Consider the following 20,212-nt stretch of genomic DNA (forward strand, 5'->3'; position numbering starts at 1 on the left):
CATACCCAGCTTATATAGTTCCTTACAAATGTGTTTTGATATTGCCTCTTGTTTAGTCTTTTTACTAATCTATGTAGTAAGGAAACTATAAAGGCAGATATGATTATTCTGAAAATTAAGAAACAGTGATCTAAATACTATTAAGCAATTCAAGTAGACTTTCTTTATGTTATAGAGGTAAAGGTAAGTCTAGGTTTCCACGTTATATTCTTTTCAGTAGACTTTTTTTTTTAAAGATTTGATTTATTATGTATATAGTGTTCTGCCTGAATATATCCCTGCAGGCCAGAAGAGGGCACCAGATCTCACTACAGATGGTTGTGAGCCACCATGTGGTTGCTGGGAATTGAACTCAGGACTTCTGGAAGACCAGTCAGTACTCTTAACCTCTGAGCCATCTCTCCAGCCCCTAAGTAGACTTTTTAGATTCCCAATTGCCTGGATTTTTATTTTTTAATTTGTGTGTATATGCATAAAAATGAAACTGGGGTTGGAGATTTAGCTCAGTGGTAGAGTGCTGGCCTAGCAAGTGCAAGGCCCTGGGTTTGATCCTCAGCTCAAAAAAAAAAAAAAAGAAACTGAAAGTTGAGCATCATATTTCTGCAGTTCTGCAGTCCCAAGTTCATCCCTGTGTGGAGCAGGGAAGCAGGGAAGGGCTGTTACTTGGCAGGCTTTGTTATATTAGATATTAAGACTCCCCTCACCACTACCACCCCCCCACTTTTTTTTTTTTGAAACTTAGAAGAAGCCATGAGTCTTGATTTAGATGTTTTCTTTCTGTGACTGGCAGCTGACAAACTGATGTACCTTAGGGCATGAGTAGCTCATGGTATATTTATGATGTTACAGTACAAAATGCAATGACCAGAAAATGGCCTGACATATAAATGGTATCTTGGAATGAAGATGTTAATCAACAGACAAAATCCTTAATCCACACACTTTACTTCAATATGTGAATAGTTCTTAAGCTCATGCACCTAACTGCAAACTTTCAGCTATTTCTGTAAAAATAATGGACTGATATCGTTTCTTGCAATTACAAATAAATATTAATACAGTATTCTTCAAAAATAGTAACAAAAGGGGCTGGGAAGGTGGCTCAGTGGTTGATAGCACCTGCTGCTTTTGCAGAGGACCCAGGACTGGCACCCTCATGGCAGCTCATAACCATCTGTAACTCCAGTTCCAGGGGATCTGACTCTTTTCTGGGCTTCCTGGGTTACAGGCACACAAGCAGTACAGTGCATGTACATAAATGGAGGCAAAAACACTCATACACATTAAAAAAAATGGTAACAGCAATAGCAACACAGGAAGCCAGTCTGCAGGATCACATGAATGCTCAAATGTTACAATAGTAGCACACAAAATACATTTTAACAACCTCTGATCTTAGCAAGTTACAGTTAAACACTAAATGGAAATGCAACTTACCTACAATTCACAGTTGCTTTTCCACCTTCAAATTCAGAATCCTTTCCCCATCTTTGAGGTAATTCTAATGCCATAAGTCCTTTCATTCCTATAAGTGCTACATGATGTTGCATTGGACTTAACAAGACTTGATGAATTTCAAACAGGGGTGGATTTATGCAAAGTAATCTCTGAAATTAAAGCAATTTAGTAAAAATAGTTAATTTTAATGTTACTATATTTGGGAGTTGCTTGAAACCATAATCATGCTTTAATTTTCTATAGTTACAAAATAACAGCATTCTGGATAAGTATTAATACTTTTTTTTTTTTTTTTTTTTTTTCCAGACAGGGTCGTTCCCCCCCCCCCCTTTATCCTGGAACTCACTTTGTAGACCAGGCTTGCCTTGAACTCAGAGATCCACCTGCTACTGCCTCCCGAGTGCTGGGATTAAAGGTGTGCGCTGCCACCACCCGGCCTAATACTTGTTTTATTAACTGATTATTCCCCAAGAAATTATCTCTGGGTGCTTGATAGATGACTTAGCCGCTAAAAGCACTTGATCCTCTTGCCGAGGACCAGAGTTTGGTTCCCAGCACTCACATTCTTAGTTCACAGTCTGTAACTATAGTTCCAGGGAATCTGATACCCTTTTCTGGCTTCCTGGAGCACCTGTATTCACACACACACACACACACACACACACACACACACACACACACACCAGGCTCAGTGGTTAATAAGAAGTATTGGCTACTCTTCCAGAGGACATGGGTTCAATTCCTGGCACCTACATGGTGGTTCTGTAACCATTTTCTGGCCTCTGTGGGTACCAGGCACATGAATAGTACATACACACATACAGAGAGAGCATTCATAAATAGAAAATTAAAAACAAAACAAAAAACTTTAGCCAGGCAGTATGCTGGCACATGCCTTTAATCCCAGAACTCTGGGAGGCAAAGGTAGGAGGATCACTGAGTTCAAAGCCAACTGGTCTACAGACTGAGTTCCAGGACAACCAGTGCTACTATATACAGAGAAACCTTGTCTCAAAAAAACAAAACAACAAAACAAAAACCCAAAGCAAACAAAACACAAAAACTTGCCTCCTCATATAACCTAGCAGGCACTACTTAAGATTTGTTTTACTTTTCTGTATTCCTGGCATCAAGCAGACTCTTGATACTTAGTGAATAAATAACTTTATTTTATTTTATTAAGTACTAATAAAAGATAACATTTTATAAACAGTTCTGTAGAATAAAGAATAGCTTCAGGGCAATTATGGTAGTGTACACCTTTATTCCCAGTATCCAGGAGGAAGATACAGGTGGCTCTGTTTGAGTTTCAGGCCATCCAATGCTACAAAGTGAAACCCCAGAGTTGCTTCAAGAGTTTTTTAGCAGGGGTGGTGGCAACACAAGCCTTTAATCCTAGCACTTAGCAGGCAGAGCCAGGCAGATCTCTGTGAGTTCTAGGAAAGGCGCAAAGCTACAGAGAAACCCTGTCTCAAAAAACCAAAAAGAAGAGAGAGAGAGAGAGAGAGAGAGAGAGAGAGAGAGAGAGAGAGATATTTGTAGAAAATAGTACTGATTTATCTATGTAGGCATGGTATGAAAGAGTGATATTTTAAGGGAGTTCCAATTACTTGTGACAGCATCACACTCACTTTTACACTGGTACTTCCCGTCTCTTTTCTCATGACCATTTCAGATTACTACTTTTTCTTTTTACTCTTAGTAAATAATGATGAGACTGTCAATATATTATTTACCTTTGTATGGAGAATCATGCTAAGCCAAAATCATTTAAGATAAGGCTTTTTTGAATATAATAAGATTTCTAATTGCTTTTGTATCTGTAAGCCAGTGTGTCTTTAAATGCCTGTTGCAGAGCTGGGCAGTGGTGATGCACAGCTTTAATTCCAGCTCTGATCAGGATCTGCCTGATCTCTGAGTTCGAGGCCAGCCCAGTCTGAAAAGCAAGTTCTAGGACAGCCAGGGTGGTTGCACAGAGAAACCCTGTCTTAAAGAAAAAAAACCTACAAAAACAAAAACAAAATCACCAAATATTAACAGAGCTCTTTCATGCTCTAGGTTTATGTCAAGTGCTAGACATAAAAAAATAAGGTAGACACAGTCTCTGTTTGGGTGTTTACAAATGAGAAAATACAACAAAAATACACAGTCTGGTAACATAGGATCATCTTACACATACACAGGGTCTGGTAACATAGGGTCATCACTCACTCACAAACAGTCTGGTAACGTAGGGTCATCATTCACACACACACACACACACACACACACACACACACACACACACACACGCTGGCCTGGCTCAGACCTGTAATCTCAACACTCAGAGACTCGGGCAGGAGCTCCAAACCAGCATGGGCTACATAAGTGGTCTCAGACCAGAGAAAAGAAAATAAATAATTAATTTAAACAATGCATGAATTTCTGATACTTAGTCTTAATGGGAATTTTACAGCAGGTAAATGTGTAAATGTTGACCAAGTTTCTCAAGAGCACTGACTGTACCTTGTTAAAATCAATCACTATCAACAAGAATGAATCCAGGGCACACAGCAGATCTCATGCAATGGAATGAATGCCACATTTTGGATTTTTTTTTTCTTGTTTGTTTGTTTGCTCCTGTTTTTCTTTTTGAGACAGGGTCTCTCCAGGGAGCTCATTATGTAGACCAGGCTGGGCTCAACCCCAAAGAGATCCTCCTGACTCTGCCTCCCAAGTGCTGGGACTAAAGACCTGTGCACCAGTCCTGGTTTTAAAAAAAGTCTCTAACAAAGGAGCAAAGTAGTTTTTCTTTCTATATTTTTAATTAATTTTTTGGGGGGAGGTTACTTTGGGGGATACTACAGGGGTGAGGGGCAGATTTGGAGGGACTGGAAGGTGAGCGGGTTGGGTACATGTTGTGAAATTCCCAAAGAATCAATAAAGAATTATGTTATATATATACATATGTATGTATATATAAATACATATACACATACATACACACACACACACACACACACACACACACACACACACACATATATATATATATAGTACTGGGGGGAAATTTTTTTTTCAAGACAAGGTTTTTCTGTGTAGTTTTGATGCCTGTCCTGGATCTCACTCTGTAGATCAGGCTGACCTCGAACTCACAGAGATCCCCCTGGCTCTGCCTCCCGAGTGCTGGGATTAAAGGCGTGTGCCACCACCGCCTGACTTGGGGGTAAAGTCTTTAAAAGAGAATCAGTTCACTACAAACGAACACTTCAATAAAGCAGTATTCGGTCACAGCAAGTCTAGAATAATTCTATCAACCTGCACATGCCATTCATTGGTTCATCAAATCAAAAAGGTCTGAAGACCTAGCTCAGAGTTGGAACTCCTGTGCTTCCCCTCGTGGAGGGGAAGGTGTGTGTGCATTTCCCCTATGGATGTGTTAATGGGCGTGTGTGCATGCGCGCGTGCGATGGTTCCCTGCACAGCCACAAACGAACAAACCCTTCCCACTCCCGCGAGCGCCCAAAGGGGCAAAAACCAAAACAAAACACAGGGACTTATCCTGCTGTCTTCTTCAGAGCTCCGACTATTTTATCATGTCACGGACCTCTCTTTTCTCCCAGACACTCAGAACACCAGTTCCTCGAAGTGCCTGGCAGTGACCGAGACAATAAACTTGCCGGCTAGAAATAAAAACCTGAGAGACGGACGTGCTCTTCCGCCTGCTCAAGTCCGCCAGCACACCCGCTCCAGAGCCAAACCACCACGACGGGAAGCGAACCAACAAGCTGAGTGAGGTGCCCGCTAAGGGTCGCTTTCCAGACGGACTGGCGCACCTGGTACTGGGAGAGAGGGGGCTCCACGCTGCCCGCGCTGGGGCCTCGGAGGCGAACCACCAAGAAGGCGCTGTCCTCTGCGTCCCACAGAAAGAGCTCCCCTCCGAGGCCGAAGACCAGGTTTCTCGTCAGCAAATGCGGCGGCAGAGGAGGGCACGAGGGAGAAGTCGAAGCCGCTGGTGTCTCCGCTTCGGCTGGACCCTTGTGTTTCAGGCCCTCGCGGAGCCGCAAGAACACGACGTGGTTAGGGAGCCAGCTCTGCCACAGCTCGCCATCACCCGCAGGCCCCTCGGCAGCCGCCATCTTGAAGCCAACAGCCCTCGGTTCTGGGAGCTCAGCCCCGCCGCGGCGCGTAGCCAATCCGCGACCAGCACTTCACGGCTTCAGCCTATCAGCGAGCGGGAATCCCGAGGGATGGGCCGCCCCCTAGGCAGGCATCACTAGAGGAAAGCCAAACTACAGCGCCGCAGAATGACGCCAAAGTGGGCGGGGCGGGGGTTAGAGACGGCTTTGGAAGGCCAGTGCGTAGGGTTAAGAACGGGATGTGTGTATCTAATTGTCTACTGACGCCTCCCTCTGGATAAACTCAGAACTTTCACTCAAGACTCGCCTCCCTCAGCCCAGATGGCGTTGACTCCTCAACAGTCACGACTTCAACCATCCTTGGATTTCCTTCCCTAAGCCTGTCTCTGTGAGGGGATAGACACCAGAGAGTTCCTAGAAGACCTTAGGACCTGAAGGGCAGTCACGGCCCAGAAACTAGAACTTCCGGAATCCTTTGCGCGCGGCTAGGGGGCGGGGATTTGGGAGCCATCCCCGGTTAAGAGATGGCCGAGTCCTCGGGGTCTCCGCACCGCTGGTTGTACAAACAAGTGGGCTCGCCGCCTTGGAAAGAAGCTTTCAGGAAGGTAAGTGTGAGATTTGGATCGTAATCATTTCCCTAATCTGCCCCAAGGACCACTGTCCTCTGTTCCCTCGCTTCACTGTTGGTCGTGAAGCAGGTGCCCGGAGTGCCTCGCCAGCGAGATGGATCTCCAACTCAAGACTACTGCCGCAGCTGGGTCCTGGCCACCGCCTGCTGCCCTTCGAGCTGTTGGCTGGAGTAGGTGCTATCCCAGGAAGCTTTGTTTTTAGATTCGAGTTTGTTTCAAACGTTAAGTGTTGGGGATTTAGCTCAGTGGTAGAGCGCTTGCTAAGGCCCAGAGTTCCGTCCTTAGCTCTGGGAAAGAAAAATGTTAAGTGTCATGACAGCGGTAGCTGCTGCTTGCTGTGACACCACCACTTAATGTTGAGTTACAGAGAGAAGCACTCTTTATTCATATGTCCTGTGAGATAGAAGTTATTTTTCTTCTAAAGAGTCAGAAGAATCTCAGTTACTGTTAGGAGAGTTGTAGTACGCCTTCTGAAGTCAAATAGTCCCTCTGAGAAATAGCATAGCTCTCTGTTCAGCAGTCTCTAAAGGAGTGGATATATTCTAGAAAAAACAACCATAATGCTGGAAATATTATGTGGAGTAGGGCTTCTCAGCCGTGAATACTGACATTTAGAAGGGGAAAGTTCTGTTATGGGAGATTGTTCTGTACGATGTAGAACACTTAGATGCAGATTCCTTGGCCTACCTCCTAAATGGCATCAGCCAATAGCAGTTCTACCAGCAGAGCTGTGACAACCGAAAATCGTCCTGAGTTGGGGGTGGAGAGATGGCTAAGTGCTAAGCACTTATGCTCCTGCAGCAGACCTGGTGGCTGTAACTCCAGTTCCAAGGCATCTACCATTTGCCATTGTCTGGCCTCTGTGGGCACCTGCACTCAAGCAGTGCACATAAACTCATACAAGCACACACATATGCACATAAAAAAAATCAGCAGGGTTGAGAAGTACTATTGTAGAAGATCATTACTAAAACCATATGTACAGTACAGGAAGCCATATAACTGAGGTCATTCTGTGGATGCAGGTGCTGCTGTGTACCCAACTGCTTGCATTCAAGATACAATCTAAAATATAGGAATCTGTAGATGCATGAGCAAAGCACTGTGATTTTACCTGTCTGTGTGAGGATGAGGACTTGAGAATATGAAAATTTGCATCTAAAGTTCTTCTAATATTTTATGAACTAATTGGAGTTTCTTTCTTTCTCTTTTAGTAGAATTGACTTTTTCTTTCTTTTACTGTTCTGATCTCCCCCCCACGCCCCTCCCAGGGATGTCTCGAGAGAATGAGAAACAGCCGGCACAGGCTCCTGAACAAGTACCGCCAGGCTGCAAGTGGTACACCAGCGAGCGCCTCAGACAGATTGCTTGTGCAAGAAGTGATGGAGGAAGAGTGGAATTCTTTGCAGTCAGTAGAGAATTATCCAGAGGCCTTGATTCAGGTCAGGCAAGGGGCCTGTAGCTAGGGGCTGGCTACTCCACAAAGAACTTCTGGTGACATCTTTCTGTTTATCCAGGTTTTTTCAACCTACCCCCTTCCCAGCCCCCAGGCATAATTCTAAGAGCCTTTTGGCTCAGGCCTTTCTCCTTCTGAGTAGATTATTCTATATTGATGGTTCTGCAATACTGGACTTTAGGCACGATGCAACCTTGTAATGAAACTAAACTTATGAAGCTAAAAGGGAAGAAAATGCCATTCTTGCTTTCCCCGTTGGAAACCTTGACTCACTAGGAATGGGTTAGGGGCCTCTCTTTGAAAAGGATGTCTACAGCAACATTCTGATTCCAGCCAATCAGAGTTTGGAGTTGTGTGTCCACAGAAAACTGTTTACAGTGTATCAGGCAAGGCTATGGGTTAACATCAGGATTTAGGAATTCTGTTTATTTTGACTGACTCACAACTTTACTGTGTTTCTTTGAGCCTTAGTTTTTACATTTACACCAAATAGAGAAAAATGGCACAAACATTATGAGAATTGTGTAGCAAAACATGAAAACCTTTGAAACCATCAAAGCACTGTATAATAATGATGCGTTTTCAGGGGCATCTGTGTGTCCTACAGTATGCTAAATGATCAGCATACCATCACCACAGTCAGTGCTCACAATAGGCCTCTCAGGTCGGTCTTATTCCAGCTTTGCAGAAGCTAAAACAGCTTTTCTAAGACTCGACCTTTTCACATGGCCAGTCTTAGGATTTTTCCTTCCCTGCTGCCTGATTTTATCTCCCTTCAATTTGGTGGTGGGTACTTTGATCATTTGTTGTTAGTTTAGCATGGCCATATTACTATACTGTCAGCAAACTCTGCATGCAAACTAGATCAGTTTTGCCAGGTAAATCTGGGGTCTTTGAGGCAGCTTTCAGTTACAAATTCCCATGGGACCTGGTGGCCAATTAATACTTCACATGGAAGGTGAGGACACCACTTTCTGCTCTGTCTGTCTGTGCCATGCTCAGGAATTAAGCCCAGGCTCTTGCATGCTGGGCTAGTGCTGCTCATCTGAGCTATACTTCCTGCCCTCCACGTTCTCTTATAGTTGGGACTGCCAGGGGACCTAGCTGTGCTGCAGGACATCGAACAGGAGCTGTGTGATGAAGGTAATGCCAGGATGTAGTCTTTCCTAACTACATGCACCTACTCTTACACTGGCCTTTCCTTGACTCAGGATTGGTTTTGTTGTTTTAGATTGTTTGGGGGCTAGGGATTAAACCCAGAGCCTTGGCATGGAGGCAAAATCTAAAGCTATATCCCCAGCCCTAGGATTAGTTCTTAATTCCTGTTCTTTGACTTTGATCAACAGTTAAGTGTCCAGAAAGCTGTCTGGACTCTTAAATCTTGGCCGTCCATCTTCCCAACAGTGAGGGCCATTGCTCTGTGCCAGGAACTTCTCATTCCATCATACTGTTCCCTCCATTCCAACTACTGTGAAAGATGGGAATAGCTGGACTAGAAAGCAGTAGCCTCACACAGGTCCCATAGCTAGTCAGTGGTAGAGCTGGGAAGCAGTGTCCATGTTTATTTTACCCTGCCTCTTGCTTCTTCGTTTACCTGAGCTCTGTGGCTGTAGGACCAGCTGCTTGTGATCTCATGGAGGAGGGTGGGCTTTCAGGAAGGTGACTGAGCCTCAGTTTCAGACTGGCCAGGATAGCGTAACGAAACCTGCCTCTTGAAAGGTAAACTTGTCACTCTGCATGCACGGGCACCTCTTTACGTATACACCCAAGGGCCAGCTTTCATCCCCTCTTTATTGTTTGCCCATGAGTTTGTGGGCATCTGCTTCTTGAGGTTCTGAGAGCAGTGTGTAGCGTGCAGTTTTGCATCTTATATCACGGTGACTTACTTCATATAGCCTTATCTTGACTAGGTTTCACATTTATCTGTAAAATAGAACACCCGTACCTGCCGTACGGGTGCAGAAGAAGCCTGGCCTTTGCCTTGCAGAAAAGTCCATCATAAGCGAGTATGAGAAGAGCTTGCAGTTCGATGACAACTGTCTCAGCAGCATGCTGGCTGAGTGGGAAGCAAACCCCCTCATCTGTCCTGTGTGTATAAAGTAAGGCTTTCAAAATCTTGTTAGTGTTATCGGTTCTCACTCCCTACTCCAAAGTGAGGGTGATGCCTCTGCCCCCTAGTTTATTGACTGAGAGGTATAGGGAACCAGGCCTTGTTACCACAGCTATCTGGGAATCCTAATTCTGTCTCTAGGTACAACCTGAGAATAATGAACAGTGTGGTCACGTGTCCGTGTGGCCTGTACATCCCATGTCACGTAAGTGTCCACACACATCCCGTTACGCCGACTGTATTAAAGAGCCTCTGGTGGTGGTATGGAGTCAGTTGTACACATCTATGTGTTACCCTTCTTGTCAATGACAGGATCTTGCAGCAATAACCTGAGAGACGGTTATTTTGGTTTAGGACTTCAGAGGGGTCAGTGCATCTTGCCAGGGAAAGCATGGTAGAGTGGGTCCATGGGGCTGAAAGCCAGGACTCCTCAGCATCTTGGCCAATAGGAAGCAAGACCTGTTCCTACCAGATAGACTTCCTGTGTTTTGCCTGCATGTATGTCTGTGTACTGGAAGTAAGAAGAGGGTGTTGGATCCCCTGGAACTGGAGTTATAGGTGGTTGTGAGCTGCCACGTGGGTGCTGTCAGCCCAGGTCCTCTGGAAGAGCCGCAAAGTGCTCTTAAACACTGAGCCATCTCTCCAGATCCCCCTTTCTTGTTTTGAGGGAGAATCTAGTAGTAGCCCAGGCTGGCCTCAGACTCACTTATTGCTCACCTTCTGACGTCCCTTCCAGGTGCTGGGTTTGTACCACTCCACCTGGTCTTTTCACTGTGCTGGGAAAGAAGCACAGCGCTTCAGGTTTGCCGGCGAGCATTCTACCACCTGACTACAATCCCTCCCAACAGTCTAAGCCTCCAAAGAATCAACTGTCTTGATTGGTGATTCAGGTTGTCAACCAGCTGGTTATACAGTATTTAAGATTAGTTGGGCCTGGAGAGATGGTTCAGGCTTTAGAGCACTGATTGTTCTTCCAGAGGACCAGGGTTCAATTCCCAGTACCCATTATAGTAACTCACAACTGTCTGTAACTCCAGAAGCCAACACCCTCACACAGACATACATACAGGCAAAAACACCAGTACAAAAAAATTTTAAGCCGGGTGGTGGCACATGCCTTTAGTCCCAGCACTGGGGAGGCAGAGCCAGGTGGATCTCTGTGAGTTCGAGGCCAGACTGGGCTACAGAGCGAGATCCAGGACAGGTACCAAAGCTACACAGAGAAACCCTGTCTCCAAAAAACAAAAACAAAAAAAGCATTTAAAAAAATCTAAATTAGTTGTGGTTGAACTTTGTCAGTCTCCAGGGTTGACAGAGCAGAAGCTTCGTACCTGTTTGGAGGATAACATAAATGAGCACAGTGTACACTGTCCCCACACACCTGAATTTTCAGTCACCGGTGGAACAGAAGAAAAGCCCAGTCTTCTAATGAGCTGCCTGGTAAGCCTCTATGGGATCTAGTCAGTTGCCCATCAGCAGTCAATTCTGTTCCCCTCTTAGTGGAATTAATGGCTTAGAAGAAGGTGGGTTTTTTTTTGTTTTTTTTGTTTTTTGTTTTTTTGAGGGATTTACTTCACAGGAAGTATCAGCTGGGTGTGGTAGCACTTATCTATAATCCCAGTGCCAGGGAGGTCCAAACAGGAGTTTAAGGCCAGCCTAGACTATAGTGAGAACCTGTCTCAAAAACAGATGGGCTATCAAGATGGCTCAGTAGGTAAGAGCACTTGCTACCAAGCCTGACAACCTGAGTTCAAGCCTTGGACCTCATGTGGTAGGAGCAGAAAACCGGTTCCTGCAAACTGTCTTTTGTCCTTCCACAACATACAGTGTGCTTGAGCACACACATGTGAAGAATTAAAGCATATGGAATGAGTTTGCTGTGGGAAGCAGTGTTAGTATATATGACATATTATAGCTTCCAGGTCCCAAGTAGGGGAACTTTGGAGTCACAGAGTGCTACAGTGTGCCAGATACTCAGTAATAACCTGAACCACACATAAAATTGTCCAGTGTTTTTGGGCTCCAGCTGTACCTGACACCATGTTTCCCTTAATTCTGCTGGAGAAACCTGTTTGTCTTTGTTTCTGAAGACAAGGACTATTTTTCTCCCACTTGTTTTTCTTACACCCTTGTATGTTTTTTCTCCACTGAGTCGGTGAGTGAATTAAAGCGGAAGAGTTGAAGAGGCACAGGCCAAATGGCCTCAGCCTCTGCCTTCTTAGAAAGTAAGTCCAGTGCTGAGGTGGGTCTTTTGCAAGCACGAGGACCTGAGTTTGGATCCCCAGAACCCATGGAAAAGGTCATGTAGGTGCTGGGCGGTGGTGGCTCATGCCTTTAATCCCAGGCAGGCAGATCTCTGTGAACTTGAGCCCAGCTTGGTCTACAGAGTGAGTTCCAGGAGAGCCAGGGCAGTTACACAGAAAAACCTTGTCTTGAAAAACAAAACAAACAAATAAAACAAACAAAAAAGCCATGTAGGCATGTTGGCTACCTATAATCCCCCAGTTCACGAGGCCAGAGGCAGGGAGATGCTTGAGACAAGCTGACTACAGACTAGCCAATCAAGGAACTCCAGGTTCAGCTAGAGTCCTTGATCAATAGAGAGCAACTGAGGGAGACATCTTTCAACTCACACACACACACACACACACACACACAAAGAGAAATAGCACATCAGCCTTGTAGAATTTCAAATGGTAGCAGAGCTCATGTTAAATTCTTTTTTCGGGGAAATGTGGTCTACCCTGGCTGGTCTGGAACTTGCTACATGGGCCAGCCTCCGCCTCTCCAGTGCTGGAGATTAAAAGTCTGTACCAAGTTCTTTTAAATGTCAGTTTCAGACCAAGTACTGTAGAGGATGGAAAGGGCAGTTAAAGAGCAAGCAGGCAGGAATGGCAATGTATGCTGCTTGGGAAGCTGAGGTAGGATAATTTGAGCCCAGGAGTTTAAGACCAGCCCACCTAATGGTTCATGGCTAGAATGTAATTTACACTAACTTGTTTTCTGTTTAATTCAGGCTTGTGACACTTGGGCTGTGATCCTCTAGTCATCCTGGCCTCACACTTCACTGCTGGGCTGACAACAACTCATTCCCTCTGAGAGGGCTTCTGCATGCACAAGCCTCTTGTATATAACTTATTTTGCATTAAAACTGTTCAAACATCTATCTATGCTCTTGGCGTTCTGATGCAGGGCAAAAGAAAAAAGAGTCTGATTCCTCTTGGAGGAGATAAAATCAATTTTATTGTCCATCATTATGTTATACAAAAATCTGCTAACAATAGATTTATACAGGAGAAAATACCCAAATGAATAGCAACTGGAAGCGTAACAGCAATAATGTAAACCTGCTTTCTTCCTCCCATGACATTAGGATGACAGCCACTTCAAAGCATGATTCTGAGGTCAAGGCAGCTTCTGTTCACTGGCCAACACTTGCCATTTAAATGAAAGCCCTCAGTCTCTGACAGTTCTACTGGCTCTTGACAAAACTTTTGAGGTCTTCGAGAAAGGTAATATATTCTTGGTGCTCTAGGGCTGTGCTGAGCTCCACCAACTCATCTGCAAAAGTGTTGTCCACCCCGCGGTCGGCAAGGAAATCCATCAGGTGGTCATATAAGGCCTGGGAAGAAAAATAGCGAGTAGATTGAACAGCAGAACAAATTAAAAATGGGTCGTCGATAAGATGGCTTAACAGGTAAAGGTGTTGGTTTCTCGGGACCCACATAGTGGAAGGACAGAACAAGGTAGAAGCAGAGAACCAAGTCCCCAAAGCTGTCCTCTGACATTCCCCCATGGGCCACTGCACGTATGGAAACACAGAAGGCCACTTCCAGTCCTTTGACCCTCCTCTGCAACAGCCAAGCATCCTCCACCTCAGCCAGCACTCACCCAGTCCAGGGAGTCCGTGTTGAGAGTGTAGTTAGTATCCCTCCATTCAGAGTCACCAGTGGCTTGAAAGCTAACCTCCTTGATAGAGAAAATATCACTCTCGGCCTCATCTTCTTGTCCAATCTGAGAGACAGCAGAGGTAAGAACTGAGGTGCCAAGGAGGGCTCTGCAGTTCCCACCCCACTCTCACTGCCTCCCCCTCCCGTCCTGGTCTAGATTACCAGGTTCTTGTACATGCTACAAGAGATCAGAAGACACTCCACCCTACAAACCTCATCCTCAGGATAGTGACAGTCCAGTACAAGGGTCTTCTTGCCATCACTCTTTGTGACTTCAACCACAAAATTGGGAGTTGATGTCAGTTCTGGCTGGAGAAACGGGGACAAGTCAGTACATGCTAGTGTTGGGGTGCACACACCCAGACCAATGGCCTCAGGTGGTGCACTGTCTGATGCCCACTGCTGTTAGGTTGGGATATCATTAGCCTGTTGTAGAATATTATTTTAAGATGTGTTGCATTTGTTTAACTCTGTGAAGCTGTGTTACTGTGCCTGTCTAAAACACCTGATGGTCTAATACAGAACTAAATGACCAATAGCGAGGCAGGAGAAAGGATAGGCGGGGCTGGCAGGCAAAGAGAAAAAATAAAAGGAGAAATCTGGGAGGAAAAGAACAAGAGAAAAGGATAGAAGGACACTGGGGGCCAGCCACCCAGCCACCCAGCACAGAGTAAGATTGAGAGTAAGATACACAGAAGTAAGAAAAGGAAAAAGCCCAGAGGCAAAAGGTAGATGGGATAATTTAAGCTAAAGAAAGCTGGCTAGAAATAAGTCAAGCTAAGGCCCGAGCATCTTTAAGTAGTAAGTCTCCATGGGTAATTTATTTGGGAGCTGGGTAGAATAAAGGAAACTAACATTAGCCAGGATGTTGGGGTGCACACACCTGGACAGACAGCCTCAGGTGGTCAGAGTGTGATAACCATGGCCATCTTCCCACAGAGCACTAAAGCAGTCCATCCATCCTGTTAGCAACTTACTTTCTGAAAGAACTCGGTTTACAGTGGTGTCTGAAGTCCAGGCAGAGCTGTGAACCAGCCACTCGGAACTGTTTCTGCTCCCACACCCCGCAGAGATGGCTAAAGCATGGACCTGATCAGGATGGGGGCCTCGCACATAGAGCTCTGGCTAAGTGGCCACCTTAACTAGAAAAGGCAGCAGCTTCCTTTTACAGTGACCCAAGGAACAGGCCCGGACATTGGGTAAGGAGTCAGGTGTACTCTATGACAAGCACAACAGGGCCTCTGCTGTTCACACTTGTCTGTAAACAGTGCTGACACCTGCTTAGTCAGATGGCCCGGGGATCCTGTGGCCCTCACAGTGGTTGGCTCCTACGCCAGGCATACCATTTCTAAAACATTTGAATATTATCTAGATCCAGTCATGTGGGCCAGCACCCTAAAGGAAAATCTCAGCTGGCCAAATGTTAAAAATCTCTTAAGGCTGGGTAGCAAGATGGCTCATTCAGTAAAGGTGTTTGCTGCCAAAGTCTGATAACCTCAGTTCAGGGCAGAAGGATAAACTGATTCCTGAAGATGACATCTTCAGATGCACACATACAAATAACACAACAAATAAGTGAATGAATATCATAATTTACAATTTTTTCCCTTAAGTCCCTCAGCCTTATTTTGGCCAAATAACTAGAATTGACTAACCAGTTGTTGGAACATCTTTTACACTGAAACATATCAAATGATACTGTCTTGATACCAAGAACTCCCCTGCCCCGCAACACAGGCGTAACTCCTTTGCATTAGGAGAACACAGGCCCAACAATAAAGCCTAGAACCTGCAGGGGGGCAATGCACCCTACAACAGGCCCTCAACTCCAGCTGAAACTCATTCCAAACTACCGCTCTAGTCACAGGGAGTGACATCCCCACCTCCTCCCAGCACGAGGAAAAAATCTCTTTTGGGAGGGAAGGGGGATTTTTTGAGACAGGGTTCCTCTGTGTAGCCCTGGCTGTCCTGGAACGCAATCTATAGACCAGCTGGCCTCAAACTCTGATTCCCCTTGCCTCTGTCTCTCAAGTGCTGGGATTAACTGCATGTGAGTGACACCAGGGCCTGGCTGCAGGAGAGAAATTTTTAAAAAGATGGGAAAAGAAACAGTCCTTCTAGCATGGTACGGTGGCACACGGCTTTAATCCCAGCACTCGGGAGGCAGAGACGGGCAGATCTCTGTGAGTTCGAGGCCAGCCTGGTCTACAGAGTAGAGTGAGTTCCAGGAAAGGCGCAAAGCTACACAGAGAAAGAAACCCTGTCTCGAAAAACCAAACCAAATAAACAAAAAAACCAGCCCTTGCCTTTAGGATCGATAAATGGCTGGCTGCAGTAGTACTACTTACCTCCTGTTCTTCAGCCTTCTGCCCTTGTGAGGGCTCCTCTTCACCATCAAATGTTGGAGGGATGCTGTTGTTAATGTTGAAAGTGACAGTGATCCTGGAGGCGAGTGAAAACACACCAAGGTCCAGTGTTAGCCAAGTGATACACAGAGGAATCACTACAGTAATGCTGTGCAAAGGCACGCCGAAACACTGTCTCCACCCCAGCTGGCTGCACTGGGAATTGAGACCTTTTAAACAGGCTGGCATCCTGGGGTCTTTCCAGGGAAGCTGATGGAGGTGGGCAGTCATCTACCCCAGAAAAAAGCCTCACAAAACACTGCCGAACAGATTCACTTTGCAGATCACAGACAAGGAACTGAAACACCCAGTAACTTTTCCTTTCCCGTTTTTGAGGTTCTGGAGCGCAAATAAATACCCTCCCTGTGTATGCTTGGCAAACGTTTGCAGCTGCATCCTGACCCTTTTAGTAACTTTAGGTTGTACGAATCTTTATGTCACAAAGCATGTCTTTTTTTTGTTGTTGTTTGGGTTTTTTTTTGTTTGTTTTTCAATACAGGGTTTCTCTGTGAAGCTTTGGAGCCTGTCCTGGAACTCGCTCTGTAGACCAGGCTGGCCTCGAACTCAGAGATCCACCTGTTTGTTTCCTGCTGGGATTAAAGGCGTGAGACACCACTGCCTGGCCAAAGCATGTCTTAAGATGAGATAAATTCCTTTGCCTTGACACCTGGAAGCAGAAGTTCGGGCTACTTCAGCAGGGCCAACCCACGTAAGAGCACACTGAATGCTGCTTCCTGGAGCCAAAATGGCCAATGCCTTGCTGTCAGGCTGCTTTGCCATGGAAAAAGAATGGCAGGCTGAACCATAAAACACGCCTAACCTTGGACCAAGCTGGGTTCCTGGGCCTCAAAATTGGCTGAAAAACCCTAAAATGATTTAGGTGAAGTTACAAGTGATCTATGTATGTTATGCTGTGCAAAAACAACAACAACAAAAAAACGAAATCAAAACCTTTCACAAGGTCTGAAACCGTAGAACTCTAAGAAAACAGACTCAAATCTTTGCAACCCTTGCCCAGGCAATGGTTTCTTAGCCCTAACACTAACAAGTCTAAGTGTGTGCGGTGGAGGCGGGGATGGAGCCTCACCCACGTCAGGCAAGCAGTTTGGATAAGGCGTACACTCTCCGCTTACGTATGCAAGAACTCAATCCCCAAAGTTAATATCAATATTAAGAGGGGGAGATGTCTCCCTGATCCTTGGTGATGGGGAAGAAGTCCAGGGCACCTCCTGGTTCAAAAGAGTGGACGTTGTCAACTGTGGTGTTTAGAAAGGGGCCTTTGCTGGGTATACTCAAACTAGATGGGCTCCGCCCCACCCAAGACACCTGCAATTGGCACTGGCTGCCAGGGGTGGGGAATCAGTCTTCTACAAAGGAGTACCAGTGCCTGTGTCAGTCATACCTCAGGGCAGGCCCCCAGAGCTAACACAAAACAACCTCAAGGATATTTCTGTAGATTGTACTCTAGGCTAGCCTTGACTTTAGAGATCCACTGGCCTCGAGTACTGGGGTTAAAGATGTGCCTGGCAGTTTGTTTCATTTGTTTGTTTTTTTTTTTAGAGAGAGAGAAAGATAGGGTATGGAGCTGGGTGGATAGGGAGAATCTGGTAAGGGCTGGGGGAGGGTGATTCCCCAAGATTGAATTTGAGAGGCTTTAAGGAGACAGAAACCATAACTTTATCACCCGGCCAGAAGGCCATGCACCTTCAGGCCAGACCCTCTCCTGGCCTTTAATTTCCTTTTTTTTTTTTTTTTTTTTAAAAAAAGGTTTTTTGAGACAGGGTTTCTCTCTGTAGCCTTGGCTGTCCTGGATCTCACTCTGTAGACCAGGCTGGCCTCCCTGGGATTGAAGGTGTGCACCACCACACCCTGGCCTTGAACTTTCCTATCTCTGCCCACATTTACAGCTAGGATTACAGGCCCCATTGGATAAAACTGCTTTCTTATATGTGTGAGAACGCACTCGAGGCCCTGGGGATTGATCCTGGGCCTTGCACATGCTAGAGAAGCACTTAGCAGAGCCAGAGGAGGACTTCTCTAAGGAAGATGGGGTGAATGAGCAACAGAAAATAGCACAAACAAGGGCTTCACAGTTTAGGCGCACCAGGTGTGGTGGCACAGGCCTCTGACTTCAGCACATAAGTGTCTCAAGCAGAAGGACCAAGAGCCTGTGGCCAATCTGTGTTAGAGCGCAAGATAGAGACCCTGTTTCCAAAACAAAGCGGTTTAGGGGACAGGGTGAGCTGAGCTTGGCTAAAAACACTCTACATCAGATGGCCTCTCTACACTGTAACTTCATCCTGTTACTTAAAGAGTTACATAGCTTTCATTCTCAACTACTACAAACACCAGCCAGAGGGGATAATTTTATGTGAACCCTAAACAAATGAGTTTGTCAGTACTTTAATTCCAGGGCCCAAATCCAGGCAAGGCACAGAACTGTCATCATTAACCCAATGCCTGTTGTCTGCCATCCCACAGACTTCCAGTACACATTTTGGATCCGCTTAATGTCTCCTTGATGACCAGGCCTTAGCAGATGTTTATCAGTAAATGTACTCCCTGGAACCTAAGAAAATGTCTAATTACATCCTTCCTCAAAAACCGCTTTATCAAAGCACTGAGCCTAAACTCAGGACCTTCTGGGGATGGCAGGGCAGGGTGCTGCAGAGTAAGGGATTCAGTCTCCTAGAACTCCTGGGCCAGTACTTACTTTTCTCCAGCAACTTTGCGCAATAATTTAGCCTCCGTCCCGTTCACTTCCAGCTCCCAATCTCCAGACATCTTGGGAAGGGACTTATGCTTCTGGATTTTCTTCTCTTCCTTAATTTCATCCGTCAGGAATTCTACAAATGCTTTGTCTCCTAAAAGGAAAACCAAAATGGTCCAAAAAAGAAAAACCTATTTGCTTTACCCTATAGACCTGGACCGTGTCTAGTCTGTTTCTATGGCTGCTCTAAGACTTCTAGCCCAATTGACGCCTAAAAACGTCCGTTTCCGCTCTGTAAAAACACCAGGATGTATTTCCTGGGTTCCAGAAGTTATTTCTCATCATGGACTATCATTATTCTCCGTACAAATCAAAAGCATTTCCAACTACCCGCTTCCACTTGCCAAAAGACATGACCAGCATTTTCAAACCACGACCGCTCCGGGCTTTTGCCAAGTCATATTTCCAAGACACGAGGAGGGGAGCCTGCGATCACGAGTGTCCAGCTCGGGATCCGTTCCAAGCTGGGCCCCCGCACCCCAGCCTAGGTGTGCGAATCTTACCCTCGGTGTGCAGAGCTCCACATCCGCACGAGCAGGGCGCCGGGGGCCGCAGGAGGCCGGAGCGCCGCGCGGAGCCCGCTCGTACGCTGAGCAGCCCGAAGGGCCGGAGGCACGGCCGGGACGCGGGCTGCAGCAGCTGCCGGAGCGGCGAGGCGGGGACGGCGGCGCGGAGGCCCGTAGCAGCGGCGCCCAGGGCGCGGGGCACGCAGCGCAGCAGGGGAAGCATCGCGGGGAGGACACGTGCCGAGGGAAGGACGACCGGGCCAAGACACCGGATGACCTAGCGCACCGCCGGAAGCCCCGCCCCCGCCCGGGAAGCTCTTTTACGTCAGAGGGCGGCAGGCACCGGGCCAGACTGCGCCCTCTGCTGGGAGCCGCCAGTGCAGCGGGCGAGGCCCCGAATCCCGCAGCGGCTCTCTCCGTTGCCGCCCACTCTCCCCAATTCACCCTCTTCTCAACCTACACCAGGCTTCGTTACTTCGTGGAACGCGCTCAGGTCTCACCTCAACTCGCGCCGGACATGTACTCCAAGATCACCTCACTTAAAGGTCTTCTGGAACAGCCTAGATATCGGGAGAGCTCAGGCTGACCTGCACCCAGCTGCTGAGGAGTGGGCGTCCTGGCTCCACCACACTAGACCCGGACCCAAGGGCAGGAAGGATTCATTTTGGAAACCTCTGCACCCCTCCCCCCCCCCAAGAGTTCATCCAGGTTTTAATGGAGCAGGAATTCATGGCTTACACATCACATTAGGTTAAGAATCAAGGCCCCCAGGGGCTGGAGATAAGGCTCAGTGGTTAAGAGCATTTACTT

At 46.4% G+C, this 20,212-nt stretch overlaps 3 protein-coding genes across 5 annotated transcripts in view; 1 reads left to right on the forward strand and 2 right to left on the reverse strand.

Annotated features, from left to right (window-relative positions):
- The window catches only part of Nup88 (nucleoporin 88), a 46,797-nt gene extending 41,198 nt beyond the window's left edge, over positions 1-5,599 (reverse strand). Inside the window, exons 1-2 of the mRNA XM_036198035.1 lie at positions 5,274-5,599; positions 1,438-1,607 (exon numbers count right to left, since the gene is read on the reverse strand). Of these exons, the coding sequence (XP_036053928.1) occupies positions 1,438-1,607; positions 5,274-5,576 (473 nt within the window). The 5' untranslated portion in view covers positions 5,577-5,599. The remainder of the gene's footprint in view (positions 1-1,437; positions 1,608-5,273) is intronic.
- On the forward strand, positions 5,272-12,937 carry Rpain (RPA interacting protein). Of its 3 annotated transcripts, XM_036198036.1 has the most exons (7): positions 5,272-6,181; positions 7,477-7,647; positions 8,744-8,804; positions 9,649-9,760; positions 9,913-9,976; positions 11,071-11,211; positions 12,788-12,937. In XM_036198036.1, the coding sequence occupies exons 1-7, from the start codon at positions 6,101-6,103 to the stop codon at positions 12,815-12,817; spliced, it is 660 nt and encodes a 219-aa protein (XP_036053929.1). In that variant the 5' UTR covers positions 5,272-6,100; the 3' UTR covers positions 12,818-12,937. The 3 variants fall into 3 exon arrangements, with proteins under 3 accessions (XP_036053929.1, XP_036053930.1, XP_036053931.1); XM_036198037.1 differs by lacking the exons at positions 9,913-9,976; positions 12,788-12,937 and having other exon boundaries at positions 11,071-11,143; XM_036198038.1 differs by lacking the exons at positions 9,649-9,760; positions 9,913-9,976; positions 12,788-12,937 and having other exon boundaries at positions 5,674-6,181; positions 11,071-11,184.
- A 54-nt stretch (positions 12,938-12,991) lies between these two features.
- Positions 12,992-19,706, reverse strand: LOC118588247 (complement C1q binding protein). The gene is made up of 6 exons (XM_036194465.1): positions 19,400-19,706; positions 18,840-18,990; positions 16,070-16,163; positions 13,935-14,030; positions 13,663-13,785; positions 12,992-13,393 (listed from the first exon to the last, which is right to left on the reverse strand). Exons 1-6 carry the CDS (start codon positions 19,623-19,625, stop codon positions 13,244-13,246), a joined length of 840 nt encoding a protein of 279 aa, XP_036050358.1. The 5' UTR covers positions 19,626-19,706; the 3' UTR covers positions 12,992-13,243.
- Between the last annotated feature and the right edge of the window lie 506 nt (positions 19,707-20,212).

The sequence above is a fragment of the Onychomys torridus genome, chromosome 8 (assembly GCF_903995425.1).
Source record: "Onychomys torridus chromosome 8, mOncTor1.1, whole genome shotgun sequence".
Taxonomy (NCBI): Eukaryota; Metazoa; Chordata; class Mammalia; order Rodentia; family Cricetidae; genus Onychomys; species Onychomys torridus.

What these genes read in the sequence shown, in the direction of transcription:
- Rpain (XM_036198036.1), top strand. Translation starts at nt 6,101, where the DNA reads ATGGCCGAGTCCTCGGGGTCTCCGCACCGCTGGTTGTACAAACAAGTG. An exon ending in GCCTGTACATCCCATGTCAC is followed by an intron (nt 9,977 to 11,070) that starts GTAAGTGTCCAC and finishes GAACTTTGTCAG; the next exon opens with TCTCCAGGGTTGACAGAGCA. An exon ending in GTCTTCTAATGAGCTGCCTG is followed by an intron (nt 11,212 to 12,787) that starts GTAAGCCTCTAT and finishes TGTTTAATTCAG; the next exon opens with GCTTGTGACACTTGGGCTGT.
- LOC118588247 (XM_036194465.1), bottom strand. Translation starts at nt 19,625, where the DNA reads ATGCTTCCCCTGCTGCGCTGCGTGCCCCGCGCCCTGGGCGCCGCTGCT. An exon ending in TGGAGCTCTGCACACCGAGG is followed by an intron (nt 18,991 to 19,399) that starts GTAAGATTCGCA and finishes TTTTCCTTTTAG; the next exon opens with GAGACAAAGCATTTGTAGAA. An exon ending in CGCAAAGTTGCTGGAGAAAA is followed by an intron (nt 16,164 to 18,839) that starts GTAAGTACTGGC and finishes ACTCGCCTCCAG; the next exon opens with GATCACTGTCACTTTCAACA.